Source organism: Podarcis bocagei (assembly GCF_964188305.1).
Source record: "Podarcis bocagei genome assembly, chromosome: 9".
Classification (NCBI taxonomy): domain Eukaryota; kingdom Metazoa; phylum Chordata; class Lepidosauria; order Squamata; family Lacertidae; genus Podarcis; species Podarcis bocagei.
In genome coordinates, this window is record NC_138134.1 from 67,946,806 (window position 1) to 67,966,856 (window position 20,051).

Below are 20,051 nucleotides of genomic sequence, written 5' to 3' on the forward strand. Positions count from 1 at the left end.
TTGTTTTTAACACTTGATTGGGAGCCACCCAGAGTGGCTGGGGAAACTCAGCCAGATGGGTGGGGTATAAATAATAAATTATTATTATTATTATTCCCTAAAAGCTCCTTGCACTTCTGTAGGGAAGCAGAAACAGCCTCACACTTTGCCTCCATTTAGGCAGGCAGCAGGGCCCATTGACAAGGCTTCTTCTGAACAGTGTACGCCCTTATGGAAAGTGCATGATGCAACGATGCCCCACTAAAAAATTTTAAGAAGTTCCAAGCACACAGAAAAAGAGCGATACAGCTAAAGCCTTCACCCTGATACATTAGTTTTCTGCATGCAGGGAAGGGGCTCAGTTGCTTGCTACATGGTGCTGTCCAAAGAAACCTTTGCCACTGAATTCTGCAGATCGTCATGTATAGACTGACACTCTCCCAAGAGCTATTGTCCCAGGCACTGAATAACCTGCGTCAAGAACGTACACCTGCATAGTTAAGATCACTGGAGAGTTCTTTATGTGGTGCGTTGTTGTGGGTTGGGAACCTGCAGCCCACAAAACCTGAGTCACTGAGCCACACTGAGCCAAACCATGGCTTACTTAGCATGGCAGCAAAATGACCAAAGCTGGTGGAATCTCCTTGCCTGCATGGTTTTGCTCATCTGCGGTAAGCCATGGTTTGGCTTAGTGCTTCATGAAAACTGGGCCAATATCTGTTTTCCCTTGCAAATAACATTTCTGTCATTTGCGTTCTGCAAACCTGCTATCTGGGCAGCGTCCGGAGCAAGCAAAAATGCCCCAAAGTGTGCATCTAGCTGAAGATGTTTGCATAATCCTGATTCCTCTTTGCCAAAGCACTAAAAAGGGAGGTTAATTAATATTCTGCTGGATATTATTTTGCAAGGCAAGGCTTCCCAACAAAGGCATAATATAAATGCACTTCAGTATGATTGCTGTTGCTTTTTAATTAATATTCAGACTGCAATGAAGCACAGAGCCGGTGCAGCCATTCAGCAGTGTGAGGCTGTTGCCTCAGATGGCAGAAGCCCCTGAGACGGTGACTGCATGGGCAACCTTGCCTGCCCTGCTGCCTCCGCCACTGGCAGAGAAGTGGTATTGATATGGGACGAGATTGCACCGAGTCCCAGCAAGATCTTGCAGAAATCACATTAGATCTTGCACTGGAAATCGGCACAATCTCACCCCAAACCAGCACCAATTCTGGTCCGTGTGCTTGGGGCAATACCCTTGGCATCCTCCCATGCTACACCAGTGAATTGACCCCCCCCCCCACCCAAAAGGAAGCAGAGATGGCCATCAACTTAGATGTCTTTAAAAGAGGATTAGACAAATTCATGCAGGAACAAGGCTATCAATGGCCGCTGTCTATGACGGCCACACTCGGCCCCCTGACTGTTGGAGGCAAGTAACGCTTCTGAATACCAATTGCTGGAAACTTTAGGAGGGGAGAATGCTCTTGTTCTCTGCCACATGTTTCTGGGGGCTAGAACAAGTCCACTAGCATGTGGCATGTTTACCTTTACAGAGGATATACTGACATTTTTATGGATTGCCAAATCTATCCCATGGGTGAAAAGGGATGCAATAATGAGGGCTGCTTAGTTATATAGTCATCATTAGCCCTACTTTAAATTAGATATTAAAGCAGCATGCTGGCCCCATATACTTAAGAATGCACCAGCACTTCCATTATTAAACCCTCTTTTTGTGGCTTTATAACTCGGTCACCAGTAGTGCGCTCTGAGGTGGAACTGAGAAGTAGAAAGCGCAAGTCTGCAAATGGTCCCCCCCTTTCCCCCCCTTTCAAGCCTTGCTTAGTAACTCCTTCCAATTCTGCTCTACGTTTGCTTTGTTTTCACTTCCCCAGTAAACCTCCTTTATAAAAATAACAAAAGTACCTTATGTATATTCAGTAAATTTGTTTATGAAATGGGGTGACACAATTTTTACAGGGTGCCCAAACTTCGTTGAAGCAAGCGCAGCTGAAAGAATGGTGAAGGAAATTCTGTTTTCATTGCCCTCTTCCCCCTGCGAAAGAAAGAAAGAAAGAAAGAAAGAAAGAAAGAAAGAAAGAAAGAAAGAAAGAAAGAAATCCTCCTTTTTCTCTTCCCAACCCAATAGTGTTTTGTGCTTCTTAGTAAGGTTCACTATGCTTCATTTCCTGTGTTATTTTTGACGTATTTCAAACTGAACTAAGAAAAAGAACAGCTTGAAAAAAAAGAAGTAGGAAACCATATGGTTGTAATTGGCTCAAGGACAGGTGTAATACCTGAAATGATTTTTCAGAGATCTAGGGTTTTGGGGTTTGGGGTTTTTTTTTTGAGTGTTGATGAAGTCAAATTAACAGTGTTCATTAAATATAACTGTTTGGTCTCTGTTCTGCCTTCTTTAAGTCTGCAGTCCTAAGCACACCTATTAGGGAATAAGTCCATACACTGGGAACAGTCCCCCTCTATTCCCCCATGTGCTATTCTAGGGGTTCTCTTGCCTGCCCCCTGCAAAAAATGCCAATTTGGGAGGGGCCAGTGGGCACACAGGGGAGGAGAGAGGGGGAAAGCCCCACTGTGCTAACAGAAAATCCTTGTGCAGGTTTCTGCCAGTGGGACTCATGTAGCAGAATCTGACCCATAAAGTGCAATCTTAGCCACTTTTAATCCACATTGATTTCAATGGAACACAGTTAAGCAGGTGTTTTTTTTTTCACGGAAAGCAAATGTTTAACTTTGCTTGGATTGCACCTGTAAATTTAGCCTGATGTAAAGTGGCATATGGATCATATTTGGATTTGTACACTTGTTTGTGTAAAAGGTACCCCTGACCATTAGGTCCAGTCGTGGCCGACTCTGGGGTTGCGGCGCTCATCTCGCTTTATTGGCCAAGGGAGCCGGAATACAGCTTCCGGGTCATGTGGCCAGCATGACTAAGCCGCTTCTGGTGAACCAGAGTAGCGCATGGAAACACTGTTTACCTTCCCGCTGGAGCGGTACCTATTTATCTACTTGCACTTTGAGGTGCTTTCGAACTGCTAGGTTGGCAGGAGCAGGGACCGAGGAATGGGAGCTCACCCCGTCGCGGGATTTCGAACCGCCAACCTTCTGATTGGCAAGTCCTAGGCTCTGTGGTTTAACCCACAGTGCCACCCACATCCCTTGTTTGTGTATTCACTGTGTATTCTGCCGTTGCTCCCAAAGGAGAAATAAAGTCAGCATGGACCAAGTCAGCATTGGGCCAGTCCCTATCTCTCAGGCTGGCCTACCTCATAGGGTTGCTGGGAGGATAAAATGGAAGTGGGGGGAGAACTATGTATTCCACCTTGGGCTTTTTTGGAGGAAAGGTGCAACATAAATTTACTTAACGGATAAAGTAAAATAATAATAATAATAATAATAATAATAATAATAATAATAATAATAATAATAATAATAATTATACCCCACCCATCTGGCTGGGTTTCCCCAGCCACTCTGGGTGGCTTCCAATAGAATATTAAAATACAATAGTCTATTAAACATTAAAAGCTTCCCTAAACAGGGCTGCCTTCAGATGTCTTCTAAAAGTCAGATAGTTGTTTATTTCCTTGACATCTGATGGGAGGGTGTTCCACGGGGTGGAGATGCTCCTTCAGATATACTGGACCGAGGCCGTTTAGGGCTTTAAAAGTCAGCACCAACACTTGGAAAAGTACTGGGAGCCAATGTAGGTCTTTCAAGACCGGTGTTATATGGTCTCGGCGGCCACTCCCAGTCACCAGTCTAGCTGCTGCATTCTGGATTAGTTTTAGTTTCCAGATCACCTTCAAAGGTAGCCCCACATAGAGCACATTGCAGTAGTCCAAGTGAGAGATAACTAGAGCATGCACCACTCTGGCGAGACAGTCTGCAGGCAGGTAGGGTCTCAGCTTATAATTACTGACTTATCATTTGCATAAGTCAGTAATTATAAGGCGTGTAATTAATGTAACCACAGCAAACATTCTCAAAATGTGCTATTTCATATAAAAAGGGTGGACCTTTACACTTTGCTGAGAACTTTGCTCCTCCTAAAATAATCTTCTCTTCCTCTTGCTTACCCCACACTGGCCAAGGCAACCCCAAGACATTTTGCTGCCTGGTGACTAACATCACCACCACAGAGTCAAGATACACAGTACTCAGGGCTGGGTCAAGTTATTTTGGCACTTGAGGCTGAAACCCACACAAACACCTCTTCCTAGCAGTAAAACAAAACAAAACAATGATATTTGCTGCATAATTCAGTTAAATAACTAGCAATTTACTGCCCTTTCATGAGGTAGCTGCCTCTAAGGTAGCCCTGTGTCCTATTTTACAAGGGACAGACCTCTATTTCAAAGACTGGCATTTTGCAAGTCTAGTTTAAAGTTTTTTTATATATATAAAATAACCATAGAAGAAGTGAAGGGGGCCAGAAATGTGCTATTTCCAATGAATTCACATATTCCAGGAAAGCTCCTACCACCGATGCAGATATTCGCTTGTGGGATTCAGTTGAGGAGAGAGAGGGATAGCACACCGGGAACAGTTTGGGTTGGTAGCCTATTTCAGTTTTTCACTCTGCTGAAGAATCTCAAGTGTAGAAAGTTCAGGCAGCGACAAGGTGGGAGAGGCATTCGAGCTAAAACATCTATTTTTATCCACACTGCAAAATTCAATTTGAAATAAATTGGTTTTGGTGGGGAAGTCTTAGATCACTGCACATTTAAGGACGGCCAGCTAGAAAGGACAATGGTTTCTCAAGAATTTAAAGCAGATTGTGATGTTGGACTGATCAAAACATTCTGACAAAGGGCATTCTAAACCTGAGTTGTTAAGTTGTGGGTGAACATATCAGACGACACAGCAATTCTTCAAACAGCTCTTCTTTATTCAGAGGCCAGAACAGAACTGAACTGAAGGGCTCAGTCAGCCTGCTTATATAGAGCTCCAGTACAACGTTACTGTAGCAACTTTCTAAAACCATCCAATCACTGAATGTCACTTTCGATCCTTCATTTGCATAACTATCTACAGAATCCATCCAATCACTGAATGTCACTTTCGATCCTTCATTTGCATAACTATCTACAGTATCCCCCTGCTGGCCCAGGGTGAGAACTTCAGTACATAACATGAGTTGCCTTCAACATTTTTAGACCTGAGAGCCACCATTAAGATAAAACTGCAACATGAGACAACCTCTTTTTTTTCATTTACCAGAGTTCACCTTCCTCCCATGCCACTCTTTTTGTTTACTATCTCCCTGCCCTTCCACTTTCTCTCGAAAACAATTAGAGAAGGTCGTGATGCTGCAATTACTACCCACTGTGATGCATCCAAGGAACACATATAAAGCACTTTTCTACTGATAGGTCTATATTCAATTACTGAGTCATGCACAGAAAAGACCCAAGGAAATTAGAGGACATGGCTTTCTTTAGAGGCAGGCTTTGGTAATATGGCGCCCTGAGCAAGGCCGAAACTTGGTGCCACCAAATGGCTCTTCTCAATCATGGATCATCTCGCTTTTGCTCCCCATTGGCTCGGTGCCCCACGCAGGGCAGAACCGCCTGCACCACCCTAAATCTGGCACTGCTTACTTATGTCAGTGGGTCAAGTCTGAGCAGAATTTAGTTGGATATAACCCAGCATCTCCAAGCCAGTTCGCATACAAAGATTATATATCTATATACACACGGCTAAGACAAAGGCTGAAACCAGTGCGAAATATCCTCAGCAACAGGTTTTTAAAAGTGCAGTAATTATATTCCACCAGGAGCCTTGGAGAAAACAGCTTTCACCTGCACACCCGGCAGGGATATGCAGCTAATCCTGGCTCTTTGATAACACCTGTGTGATGTGTCTGTTGCCACACACCTGCTTGCAGCATTCACACACTTTGCATTTTTAGGTGTACACGGAATATGTGAGGAGGTCCTTTCAGCTGTGCCTTCTCAGTGGAGAATTTATGCCCAGTGTCAGTGGGGGTGAGGTGTTGTTCAATGCCAAAGACAACTATAAATAATAGTTCCCTTCTTGGCTGTTTCTGAACATTGCATCAAAACAACATAATTAATACAATGTATATTTTCATTTATGATTGGATCTTCCCAAAGTTCTTTTGAGATGAACTCCTCGTCCCACCATGACTGACTTTTGCTGATATTCAGGCAGACACACAATTCATCACCTAGAGGCTGTGATCTCCAAATCGCTCATTCAGACATTCTCGCAATACTGAAGTCTAAGGGACTAATGGGGGGGGGGAGTCATGCAAAGATTCCTACCAGGTGACTTTTTGATTTGTTTTAATTGTTAGATAAGCTGTCCAGCAAAGAGATGCCTTTCCCCTTATGAGAAAACCCATATTCTACAGCTGGTCCAAAATCTTTAATGAGGATGAACCTAACATAGAAAAGTATCCACATTGCATTTGCCCTGTAGAATCACAAGAATTGGGGGTTTCGAGGAGGGGGAGGAACAAATCATCACGTGGAAAAAATAATAAGTGAAATTTATGAACAAGTGTCTTCCTACATCAGCCTTTGCCAACCTGGGCCCCCCGGAAGTTTTTGGACTACAACTCCCATCAGCATGACGTGGCTATGGCTGATGGAAGTTGTAGTCCAACAACTTCTGGAGGGCCCCAAGTCATAGCTGTCAACTTTCCCCTTTTCTTGAGAGGAATCCTATTCGGAATAAGGGAATTTCCCTTTAAAAAGGGGAAACGTTGACAGCTATGCCCCAAGTTGGTGAAGGCTGATCTACACCACAACACAGAACAAGTTTGGTAGAATTCATTTACAGGCTACAGGTGTGTGAAAGTGAAGGAGGAGGTGTTTTTGCAGGCTCCCAAAGTGCAAAACACACCTTGTACAGACTAAGAAAGGCTCCTCAGGAGTCAGCAAACTTTTTCAGTAGGGGGGCAGTTCACTGTCCCTCAGACCTTGTGGGGGGCCGGACTATTTTTTTTGGGGGGGGGGGTTATGAACGAATTCCTATGATGAGTCAACATTGCCACCAAAGACCAGTGGAAATGGGGGTCACCTACATGCCGTGGAAGGCAATGCCAAAACCCTCAATTGGCTTCAACGGCTCAGCGTGGCCAAATAATTTGTGTGCATTTTTGCTTACGAACCGAAAGTTGAAGATGGAGACAGGCACGGGTTTTTTCTGTGCAAATTCCAGCTAGCATCCAGTGTGTGTTGCGGATAAATTTCAATATGAAATACCTACAAATGGAAACAAAATATCCAATTTCCACTCCATTTTCAGCCAAGTATGGAACCTAGTGGGGGGAAATGAGAACCACTCCCCACCTTTATACGATCTAAGGTTTCACAGAAAATGTAGTTCTCTGCCATTAATAACCGTACAAATGAGCTGTCACATCCTAAGGGACAGGAAAGATAACACCTAACTGGTTAAATATTTTGCATAAATACTTATAAAAGTGTCAAAAAAAACTTATAGCCACTTCAAATTTATTTCTTTGGCACTTGAACTGCAAAAGGATCAGGGGGGGAGGAGGAAAAGGGTGAGCGAACTGTGTATTTATAGGACTTTTGCCACCCACAGTCAAGAAACAGAGTAAATACAAGCTAAAAGACCGCAAAGATGGGCTCCTTTCCAAAGACATTTTAGGTTTAGAACAATAAATACCTTTTAATCAGGTATCCTGAAAGGAGCCAAGATAACTTCCCCTGAGTTGTACCTGTGCCCTTTTTGATGGGTGGCACCGCAAACAAGAAGACAAGAGTTCTGGACCATTTTGTTCCAAGAGGACTTTTTTAAAATATGGAATTCTCTTCAGAGCCTTGGTTTGTTAACTGGCATTAAAGCGGAGTTTCCCGGGTTGGGTGCAAAGAGGAATTCTAAATCAATGCAAGCCATGATCTTTGTGCTGAAGCCAGAATGGGATGGGAAGGGTGTAGAAGCAAGGGAGGGGCAATTATCCACAGTCTCACGAAACAATTGCCTATAGAGCCATGGATGATCATTTGAACACAGGCTGCCTATGGCAATGGGAGCTTGTGATGTGAAAGTACAGTGGACATTTGGGTTGTGAACGTGATCCGTGTGGGATGCATGTTCGCAACCCGCAGCGTTCGCAACCCACGTCTACGCGTCTGCACATGCGTGGGTTGCAATTCGGTGCTTCTGCGCACATGCGACCACCGTAAGACGGAAGTAACCCGTTCCAGTACTTCCGGGTTTCGGCGGTCCGTAACCCAAAAAAATGCAACCTGAAGCACCTGTAACCTGAGGTATGACTGTACTGGCTCAATATTAATGGTACCATCCAAATACAGTGGTACCTCGGGTTAAGTTCTGGAGATCCGTTCTTAACCTGAAACTGTTCTTAACCTTAAGCACCACTTTAGCTAATGGGGCCTCCTGCTGCCACCGCCGTGCCGTCAGAGCATGGTTTCTGTTCTCATCCTGAAGCAAAATTCTTAACCTGAAGCACTATTTCTGGGTTAGCGGAGTCTGTAACCTGAAGCGTATGTAACCTGAGGTACCACTGTATATAAGAGCCGGTTCCCAATGCTGTCACACTGTGCTGCGACCAAGAACCAGGATGAAGCTATGCAGGTGAAGACAAGGTACTATGAAGAGTCCATGAGGCCACCAGGAGAAGGAAGCAGGTTTAGCCTCTCCTCTGGTGGTACCTGCAAGGCTGCCCCTTCCTGCATACAAGAAAATAGCTGCCATTCACTTCTGTGGGGAAATGTTCTGCACAATGATGACCTTCACCTTGATACCGGCTGACCTGGATTCCATTCAGGATTGTACTGTATGCAAATTCAGGAGTCTCTCTTACACACCCACACACCATTTTAACAAGCATTTTACAAGTACTGTAAAACACACACAGTTATCGGATACTAATAAGACTGCAGCCATGATGTTTTGAAACACACGTTACAATATAATCCTAAATGTCTGCACAAAATCTCTGCAACAACACTGTAATGCCACAACTGGATGGCACTGCACATACTTTGCAGCACCGTAGTCCTAAGCATTTGTTTGCCAGTGCAACAACCCTTAGGACCAGGCCATGTCTTAGTGATGCACCAAGCACTTCAAAGTATTTATTTAATTATCTCACCCAATTTAGGCTCTCATAATCATAGCTGAGTACAGATGCTTAACGTGGCTTAAACCCATCAGGAATTCTCCAGGGAAAGTGCACTTAGATTCCAATGAAATTAATGGGGCTTATGTTTTTGAGTACGTGCCAAAATCCCATTCACTTCAATGGGACTCACTCAAATGTGACCAGCTTTCTTTGATTTGTATACAAGAGCTTCATTGGCACAAAGAGGCTACATCAGGGGTGCAATGCTATGAGAAAGTCTCGCTGAGCTTTGCAGGACTTGTTTCTGAATGGACATGCATAGGATTGGGCTGCAGGTACCATGCACACGTTAAGTGATATGCTGAACTCAGCTCAAGATAAGATTGCTAGGTGCCCATATGCAGGCAAAATGCAAACACAGTCTGTTAGAGTTGTTAGGTTACATTCAGGCCGCTTATGCCTTCCTTCCGCCTGGGTCCAGTATACCTGAAGGGGCGTCTCCACCTCCATCGTTCTGCCCGGACACTGAAGTCCAGCGCCGAGGGCCTTCTGGCGGTTCCCTCGCTACGCGAAGCCAAGTTACAGGGAACCAGGCAGAGGGCCTTCTCGGTAGTGGCACCCGCCCTGTGGAACACCCTCCCACCAGATGTCAAAGAGAAAAATAACTACCAAACTTTTAGAAGACATCTGAAGGCAGCCCTGTTTAGGGAAGCTTTGAATGTTTAATAGGTTATTGTATTTTAGTGTTTTGTTGGAAGCCGCCCAGAGTGGCTGGGGGAACCCAGCCAGATGGACGGGGTATCAATAATAAATTATTATTATTATTCCTTGCAACATCACATCCAATCACACACCGATCATAAGGACAGCCCTGCTGGATCAAGCCAACCAGATTCCTATTGGGAAAGCTGAAAGCAAGACCTCCACAAGAGCCACTCTCCCCTCCTGCAGTTTCAGCAAAGGGCATTCAGAAGAATTGCTGCCTCCGATCACAGAGGCAAAAGTGCTGAACTGCTTATATCATATGAATAAGGGCAAAATAAACAGCTCTGGTGCCAACGAAGGTTTCCCTTGAAATGCAAATAGCTGCTTGAGAGAGGTCTTATTTTATTGGGAGCACGGCAGGAAGAGAAAAAGAGAATCAAACTTCTGCTCCCTAGACTTCCCCTTCCCCTCCTTATTCCGCCCCCTCCCAGTTTCAAAGCTCCTTCTGTTTGCATAACCCAAAAAACACATGTTAATTGCATTCCCAAAGTTAGTGACATCTCTAGTTTGGGTGATAAATAGACCCATTCTAGCAAAACGTTGCAGAGACGGCAAGTAGAATTTGGTGACTGGCAATAACACTGGAGGGCGACACTGACACAAAACCCCACACATCTATTAAGTAAAACAGAAACATCGCCACCTGACCCCACCCCCACTCACCTTTCCCCCCTCCACCTCTTTCCACCTTTTCTTCCTAATATAACAGTTTCAACAAATGAAACTGATCTGTAAAAAGGTTACTTGGAAAAAAAGAGAGAGAGACATCGCTCATATTTTGTAAACCAATAAAATTATTATTATTATTATTATTATTATTATTATTATTATTATTATTAAAAGAAACCCTGCTCACCTATGTCCAAGTTATTTATTTGTGGCATATCAAGAAGCACCAACTCTCTCCCACCTTATAAAAATGCTCCTGCCTGGTGTTCTGATGGCAATTCTGACTTGCCGGTGGTAAATGGTCAGGTCACTACTTTCAAACTTGCTATATAAACCAACTGAAGTAAATGCCCTTGCCTGCAACTTTCACTCATACACACACACACACACACACACACACAGAGTGAGAGAGAGCACGAATGAGCACCTAGTAGTTCCATTAAAGTAACTCTGGAACAATGGGGTGATGGATTGTGGATTTAGGCTGCAATCGTAATGTATACTTACATGGAATATTGCTTTGGAACCAATGGCTCGTGCATCCACACATTGCATCTGGGATTGAGATGCAATGCCAGTCTATGAATGTGACGACAACAGACACAGTCCAGCAAAAGTTACTCATGCCTATGACCACCACCACTTTGAAAGCAATGGGATAGGCATTAGTTGTGACTAACATAAATCTGCAGTCAGGTCCAAGGGGAGTTTGCTGGACTGAAAAAGTGGGAACAGGAGCGTCCCACTAACAGGGAAGTTAAGTAGTAGTGGTATTGCTGAAACAGGGCTTCAAAGCTCATAGCCCCCTGAATGTTGCTGGGCTTCAACTCCCCGCTATCCAGACCATTTAACATGCTAGGAGCTGTGCATAATGGGCATCTCCTACATCTGGAGAGTTCCAACATCTGGAGAGTCACACAGGCTCCCCACCCCAGCACTCAAGTACTCTTCAGTGCTTTGTTTTGTGAGTTTCAGCCATCATGCTAGAGGCCAGGAGTGGGTATTAAGCTAAATAGAACTAAGTGGAACTAAGATTTAGCAGAAGAAACCCAGATGGCTCAAGAAAGCAAGCAGAAAATTCCTGGGAGTATATTTGACACCTCTGTATTGGAAATTCATACAAAGCAATGAGAAATCTAAAATGTTGGGAACAGGCAGCATTTGGAGGATGTAAGGGTATAAGAGCACAAAAAAACTTTCTTTGTTGTGGAAAGTGGTAAATACACACATGCACACACGTGTAAATATTGTTATTCAGAAATAACATATATACTGTTCCAACGGCAGTGGTGAGGCTCTCCAGCAGTGACTAAACTGGTGAAAGCTAAGTAGTGACTTTGACTGGAACAACATAAAGCCAATGTCAAGATAACAAAACAAAACTCATGTTGACCGATGAGACATCTACAGGTTTTTCAAGCTTGGGTCATGGACATGGGTCCACAGTCCACTGAATGACATGACAAAACTCCTATTGATTGAAATAGTTATGGGAATTACTCTAAGGCTGCAGTCCTAAACACACTTAAAAGGTAAAGGTACCCTTGACCATTAGGTCCAGTTGCAGACGACTCTGGGGTTGCGCGCTCATCTCACTCTATAGACCGAGCGAGCCGGTGTTTGTCTGCAGACAGCTTCTGGGTCATGTGGCCAGCATGACTACGCCACTTCTGGCAAACCAGAGCAGCGCACGGAAATGCCGTTTACCTTCCTGCCGGAGTGGTACCTATTTATCTATTTGCACTTTGACGTGCTTTCAAACTGCTAGGTGGGCAGGAGCTGGGACCAAACAACGGGAGCTCACCCCGTTGCGGGGATTCGAACCGCCGACCTTCTGATCGGCAAGCCCTTGGCTCTGTGGTTTAGATCACAGCGCCACCCGTGTCCCCCTAAATACAGTTACTGGGGATTAAACATGCATAGGATGAGTTTGATGTAACACAGCACCAAATCCAGAACTGCTTCTCCTAACAAGACTGATAGACAGACATCCTACATTCCTAGGAAATCCTGGGTAAATTTAGAGGGATTCAACCTGGTCTTGAATGTCTTTTCAGGATGAGTTTTATTCCCTGCTGCAGCTTTCCAGGGCTGAAGCACTCCACTCAATACTGGATCTCCCTGAAATTAAGTGGTTTGCTTTTAGCATTAATTTCTAACTGTGGATGTGAGAACACACCAGAACTAGATCACTAATTACTATGTAACAGCAGGCTAAAACCTCAATGCTAAACAGACCCTTAGGAATCCTGAGAGGTTCTTCAAATGGCACAGGCATGATTGTACTTAGAATCAAGCCATCCTACTTTGTAGAGACAAGGACTAAGAAATTGTTTCTCTGTGTAAAATTTATCCCAGTCCTGAAATACAGAAGAAGAAGGGAATTTCCGGTAGCTTGCTACATGCGATACATGCGATGCAGTAGAAACTGCCCAAGCTTCAATCAAGTACATCAAGCACATGGTTATTTCAAACAGGGCTATATGTTTTACTGACTTACTAATGGTGTGCCGAAAATAACTTATTAACTGACATATTCTATAATACACTGCATCTGTTTCTTCAGCTAAGCATGCAGCAAATGCATGCATAACTAAGAGGAAAATATACTGGTATAAGAGTAGTGAGGATTCTGGGTCCTTTTCCTTTTGGTGACACTGTAATTAGATTGCAATAACCACTGATGCCGTGTCTCTCACACTCACATTGAGTGCCCTAATCTTCAAAAAAAAGGCTTACAAGTTTAGGAAAAACACACACCAAAGATTAGGCACCATACATTATAAAATTCTGAGCCATATGACAAAAGAAAATGGAAATAAATGGTTTTCATGCTCAAAAAAGCAGAGTGCGTTAAAACGGACTAGCAAGAGGCTCGGGAGAAATGTAAGGAAGTATCTCATCGTGCAATGTGTATGATAGCATTTCATTAGCTTGCTGCAAGATGTGGGTCAAGAGTTTTAAAAAGTATAGACAAATGGTGGGGTGCTAGGTGATCAGTCATAGGGGAGCACCCGTGTTCAAAAGCAGTACACCCCTGGCTACCAGACACTAGAGCCATACTGTAAGACACAGCCATCTTCATCATATTCTGCTTGTGACATTTCTGCTAAGCACCTGACAGGGGCTGCACGCTGCTTATCTACTTGCACTTGCACTCTGATCGTAAACAGATTAGGCGCACAACCTACTGAAATAAATGGCACTTGCTTCCACATTATGAAGTCATCTGTTAGGTCATCTGTTCACCCCACCAAGGCGCATATATTATCTCAAATACCCCACCACCACCTTAATTGTGGACTAACCGTTTCATTTATTGCAACCTGACACCACAGTCTTGCACATCTTTACCTGGAAATATATTTCTCTGAAACCACTTAAAGTCAATCCCAATAATCGGACGCCACGCACAGAAAGGTAGACGGGCTGCCGAATCCCCACTTAAATCAATGTGATTTAGGCTGTCAATCCTAAGCATCTTTTCCAAGGAGTAAGCCCCATTGAACTCCATGGAACTTGCTTCCAAGTAAACAAGTGCACGGTCAGACTGCAAACCGTACAGGTAAACACTTGGGTCAAAGATAGATTTCAGTGGGTCTTAAGTGTAGCTGATTTTCCCTGGCTTGTGTCCATTGGGTTTAGGATTGGGGTGTCATTTTAACCATCACCCACCCATGCCATTTTGTCAGTGGTGCTCAGGGTATATTTATATTGTGGATTTCAGGTATGTGCCCAGGAATAGACTTTCTGAGGTCTGAGCATGTAGCAACTTTTGGAAAATCTCTTTGCAGTGGTTTGAGACAAGTGCAGTCTGTGGTCTGGGTCCAGCTGTCAAATCATTCACCAAATCCCTACAGAGTTCACTGGAGCAGAAGCAAGACAGAGCCCCACTTCCTGATCTCTCAATGAACTTTTATCCTTCATTGGACGTTATCATGTATGATTTGGCTTTAACCTACAAAAGAGCTTTTTTAGGAAAAGGGAGCTCTGTGAGCAGCGGAGGACCTTCTGGTGAGTAATCATTTCTCCCAAACCGATTTTACACGGAGAAATAGGTTGAATAAAGCATTCACTAGCGGGGGAAGATCCACCTTTTAAAATTAAAGCCCATGGCCATCATTTGCTTTTGGTAAGGAAAGTATGTCGAAAGCAACTCGGAGGAGTTGTTTACTTGTTGTTTTTCATGTCACCCAGGAGGTCTCCAAGAAGACGCAGGGTAGACAGCCCTGGTTAAATCTCAAAAGCGGGAGGGAGAGAGAAAGGAAACCTCAAGCGATCTGTGTAAACAAAAACTGTTTTGACACGGAACTCCTCCACCTTTCGCTCTTGGTCATTTTCTCGGCAGGAGCGCAGTTTTGACTCTCCGGAGCCCACACAGGGGCGACTTACTGCCGATTCCTGCCTTTAATATATCCGATTTCTCGGGCAGCAGGCGAGAGGACACCCACCTGGCTGAAAGAGCACCAGCTCACCGCAACCACACCGAGAAGAGACGTGGTAAATTTCCCCACTCCTTGGGAATGTTGTTTTTCACATAAAACGGCCCTTAAAGAGGAGGGAAGCGCCCTTAGCGCGCTGTATACACGTGTCCCCGAACCCACACGCCTGATTTGAACCCGGCGCTGGGTAACGCTAGGTAAGAAGAACTCCCCCGCGCAAGCCAAGCTCGACGCGCGTCCTGTCAGGGCGCCACGACGACGCCTGTGCTGAGGGCGCCCGTGGCGCGCTAGCCGGCGACGGGCAAAGCTGCCCAGGTAAGTTCTCTTTCCTCACCTGGCGTCCGCCAAGCCGCCCCCTCGGGGGGTACCGCGTGCCCGCAGCGACCCGGAGCGCGCTAAGCCCACCCAACGGCGCTTTGCGCGCGACGCCCCGGGCGAAGGGATTGGCGCGGGGACCTGTCATTCTGCGGGCGCGCGCGAGCGCATGGCACGGCGCTGCCCGGCGTGCCCAATCTCCCTCGCGCGCAAACAAACCAAACACCTCACGGCACACACCGCACACATTCCCCACCCGAGCAACCCGGGGCGGGTTCGGCTGTGGGCTGCCTGCTGGCGCGCGCGGGCGCCTCGGCTCACCTGCTGGCAGCGCTCGGAAGCTGCGCACCGTGTTGCCCTCGCGGAGGTGGAGCAGCTGCGGCGCGCCGGGCGCCGACTCCTCGGGCCGACCGCCGCTGTACCGGTCGTAGAGCCGGAGCATGTGTTCCGAGACCTTGTCCTCTGGGGAGACGACGAGCGGGGCGGGCTGGTCACCTGCAGCCAACGCCGCCGCCGCCGCCCGGCTTCTTTTCCGCAGCCCGCCCGTGCGCTCCAGAGCCGGCTCCCCGGGGGCTACGAGCAGGCTCCAGCTGAGGCAAAGGCAAAGCAGCAGCAGCGCGCGGGGAGCGCCCGCCATTGCGCTCGCCTTCCCGAGCCGAAGGGACTCTTTTCCACAAGACTGAGGGGAAGGCGGTGGCGGCGGCGCGCGAAGGGAGTCGCGCTTAGTCCAAGCGGGGCCGCCCAGCGAGTGAAGGGAGAAGCGGGGCAGCAGGTGGGTGCTTGCAAAACACTAGGCGGAAAAGGAGGAGGAGAAGGGGGACGGGTGGGCTCTGGTGGCGAGGCTTCTCTCGCTTTGCGCGCGCTGCCTGAGGTGATTCTGGCGCAAGGACTGAGGGTGGCCAAGCAGGCAGGCAAGTAGGCAAGTCCGTCCGTCCGTTGCGCGCGCCTCCGCAGCTCCCGCAGGTTCCTTCCCCGCTGCCTCGAGTGGGGCAGGCGAAGCCCTGGGCTGAGTTTTGTCTCCGGCGTGTGTGCAGAAGTCCCAGCGCTGGGTAATCAGCAGCCAATCGCGCCGCCTTTCTCTCCTTTGAGCCAAGCCGACTGCGCGCGAGAAAGTCGAGGGGTGGCGGAGGAGGAATTACACCACCCAAAAGAAACACACACGCACACGCCTGTGGCTGCCAAGTCGAGCGCTCCCCTGGATGGTGTCCCTTGCCGCAGGCGGCAGCAGCAGCAGGAGACAAGAATCGGAGGGGTGGGGAGGAAGAGGAGGAGCGGGGGAAGGGGCGGCTTCTCTCTTCTCGACCCACCTGGCTCCTTTCTTACAGGGAGGGGCGGGGGAAGAACCCCCGAGAGAAGAAGGCTAGAAACGTGAAGCGGGATCGTCTTTATAATGGCACGCCTGCAGAGGATTCCGCTTGCGCGGCCACTTTCGCCAGCGATCCTTAGGATCACCCGCGCAGAGATGAAGGAGAACCCGCTCGCTTAGCACACACCCGCCACCGCCCCCAGCTCAGGTTTGTGAAAGTGAAGATGCCTCCCCGTTCGAAGCGGGTGGGGATTGTTCCGTCTTCTGCACAGATTTTCGCCCTGCAGGCACATTTACACAAGAAAGGACCCCGAGATACGCCTTTGAGTTGGGATGTATCGTGTTTTGGATCGCTGGTGAAGTAGAGAGGAATTGCATGAGAACAACTTTAGAATCAATAGCAGGGTTTTTTGTTTTTGTTATCAGCACGGTGCTTTCATTTGACTTGCAGGGTTCTTGAGAATAATCCCCTGGAATGATTGCTGCCATCAGCACAAATTGCATATTCCCTTAGGCGTCCATGGTTCGAGTGTTCCAAAATTATCAAGGGTACTCTTCGCAACAGTCCTGCGAAGTAGGTTAGGATTTGTCGCAGCCTACTTCGCAGGACTGTTGCGAAAAGCACAACAGTACAAATTTTGAACACTAGAACCATGAATGTCCAAGGGAATGTGCAATTTTTGCAGGTGGGACAGGAAACTAGGACGAATGGAATGCTTTGCTTTGATGACATATTGTGAACATATAGCGATTTTTATTTTTTTAATTGAGGGTTGGCTGTGATCAGGCTCTCTCGGCCGCTGTGCTATTCCAAAAACCAGCACTTCAAGTTTAAAATAAAGAAAACTGGAGTTCCTAAGCAGAACCCCTTACAAAGTGCTGTGCCTCATCCCACTGCTCTTTGTAACCTCGTGGATGGCTGCTGTTTCAGAGCATGTCTACACGGGCACTCCATCAGGTGACTTTTGAAAACAAACATAACCTGTGTCACTCCCCTTGCTCAGTCATGCTTTAATTTCCTCTGCACCAGCAGGAGAAGCTAGAAAAGGTGTATATGATTCACTCAAGACTGCAATCCACGAACCACTTTCTCAAGAAGGGCGCTGAAATAAATAATTTGGCAACAGCTGTGTGCAAATGATTTCTGGAAATCCTCTAGCCTATTTGCAGATAAAAGAACTGGGGAGAGTGTTTTGCAAGATTTCTCCAAGGGAAGGAGAAATTCTCCAGTAGTCTTGGGGACGAGGCTTAGCAGTGACAGTAGCACAGCTTCTTTCTCTTGTTGGATTTCTGCTGCTGCAAATGGCGGCAGAAGCAATGGTCACTGGTAGCCTAACTTCACCCTAGCTTGATTACAGAACATCTTTGATAGAAATCACCTCTGATCATGAAACAGAAATAAAGATAGTGAAGAATAGTCTGAGAAAATCCTTCAAAGTCCAGTGATACCTCGGGTTAAGAACTTAATTCGTCCCAGAGGTCCGTTCTTAACCTGAAACTGTTCTTAACCTGAGGTACCACTTTAGCTAACGGAGCCTCCCACTGCCGCCTCACCGCCGGAGCATGATTTCTGTTCTTATCCTGAAGCAAAGTTCTTAACCCGAGGTACTATTTCTGGGTTAGCAGAGTCTGTAACCTGAAGCGTCTGTAACCTGAAGCGTCTGTAACCCGAGGTACCACTGTAGCCTACTTTTTCCCAGAGGAGAAAAACGGAAAAAAATATGTATCAGAAATGTTCCGAGAAAAATGCCTTCTGAGAAATTTCAGCTCGCCTCTGGAATTTAGCGTGATTACAATGGAGATTGTGGTTTGTGGATTATGGTTTCAGGCTTAGAAAGCAGCCTGTATTTCAGCTGGTTTTGATGGGCTTTTAAAGGTGAGGGCAATTAATTTCCTTTGAAATAAATGGAACTAATACTTAAATCCTATGAACACAAATTAATGGAATCAGTGGGATTTACTGTGCTTTTAACTGATGGGAGTGTTGCAACCGGAGTGTCTTAACTTCAGGGTTGTAAGAATGGAGTGACACGCATTTAGTGATGCAAACTCCCCCCCCCACCGCCCCCTTTCTATTTTTTTGAATGCCATTATGTTTAAACACAGTTTGCATTATCGCAGTCTGGTTCTGGGTCTCCCTGAAACAGAATCATTCACAGGCCTCATTTACCCCCAGCGTTGCCAGTTCCCTTCCACAGCCAGCCAGAAGAAAAACACGTCCCACTCTCACTGCCCCCATAACAGGCCACTGGAATCAACTCATTGAACATGCAGAAATGTCCTCTTTCGGCTAATGCTCCAGCTAGCATTCCTCAATAGGAAAGGAGTCCCAGTCAGCTGGAACTCTTAATTCACACATCTGGAAGTGAACAAAACACAATCAATTAATGAAACCAGAGATTAAACGGAGAGTGGGGGGAAAGGGGAGGGGAGAGAGCAAACTTTTCCTAGATTTTATTGAAGTGCCTGTTTGACCCCGAATGACTAAGCAAGGGAAAGAAATGTGAAAAAGCTACATTTCAACTTTCTTCCCCCAAATGCCATTTACTTCAGTGTTTTGAGTCTTGCTTGATTATTATCTGTGGGTGATTTTTATATATTAAGTGGGTGCCTTAAACATATTACATGTATCAATAAAGCATTGTTTATTAATAAATGCATTGATCCATTAAGCTTCAAAGGATTCTTGGTCTCTGAGCAGCTTTCCATTTCAGCCACTCATGAAGACCAGCAGACAAGCAGGTGAGAGGTTAGAGCGGAGGAATGCTCCATCTCCTTTCTGGTTTGATATTTGAGATATTTCATCTCTCATTCAAAATCACATTCAAAACTCTTTAAAAGGTGCCTCTCAATTTCTCTCCTCTTTTGCTCTTCTTATAATATCTGGCTCTTGGGAACAATCCACACGTACGTCATTGTTTTCTGTTTTTGATTATATTTTATTTTATGGGGTATTGCGCCTTTCGTTATGTGAACTGCTCTGATAGTTCTTCATGGAAGGAATAAGCAAATAGAACGTTCTGGGGAAAACACCCTGAGAGCAAGGGAGAATGAAGGACCACTTGGCTGAACTTCTCCTCCGCATGAAGAGCTCACTGCCTGTAAAAAGCTAGTGTGTCAGAGAGAAGGCTAGGCTAGAACTCTTATCAGTGTACTGGAAGAAGCAAAGATCACCAGTGCTGAGGCAATGGTTCTTCAACATACACTTCGTTGGACTGGTCATGTTGTGTGGATGCCTGATCATCATCTTCCAAAGCAACTACTCTATTCTGAACTTAAAAATGAAAAGCATAATGCTGGTGGTCAACAAAAGAGGTTTAAAGACTGTCTCAAGGCAAATCTAAAAAAATGTAGTATAAACACTGACAACTGGGAAACACTGGCCTGCGAGCGCTCCAGTTGGAGAAGAGCCTTTACCAAAGGTGTCATGGGCTTTGAAGACACTCAAACTCAGGACGCAAGGGAGAAATGT

General features: G+C 46.0%; 1 protein-coding gene and 1 long non-coding RNA gene across 2 annotated transcripts in view; one reads left to right on the top strand and one right to left on the bottom strand.

Annotated features, from left to right (window-relative positions):
- BMP3 (bone morphogenetic protein 3) overlaps positions 1-16,479 on the bottom strand; it is a 33,620-nt gene extending 17,141 nt beyond the window's left edge. Inside the window, 3 exon segments of the mRNA XM_081207160.1 lie at positions 15,595-15,767; positions 15,769-15,802; positions 15,805-16,479. Of these exon segments, the coding sequence (XP_081063286.1) occupies positions 15,595-15,767; positions 15,769-15,802; positions 15,805-15,910 (313 nt within the window). The 5' untranslated portion in view covers positions 15,911-16,479.
- LOC308594395 lies at positions 15,918-17,705 on the top strand. The gene is made up of 2 exons (XR_014011430.1): positions 15,918-16,045; positions 16,599-17,705. It is a non-coding gene; the product is annotated as an uncharacterized lncRNA (long non-coding RNA).
- The last annotated feature ends 2,346 nt before the right edge of the window (positions 17,706-20,051 follow it).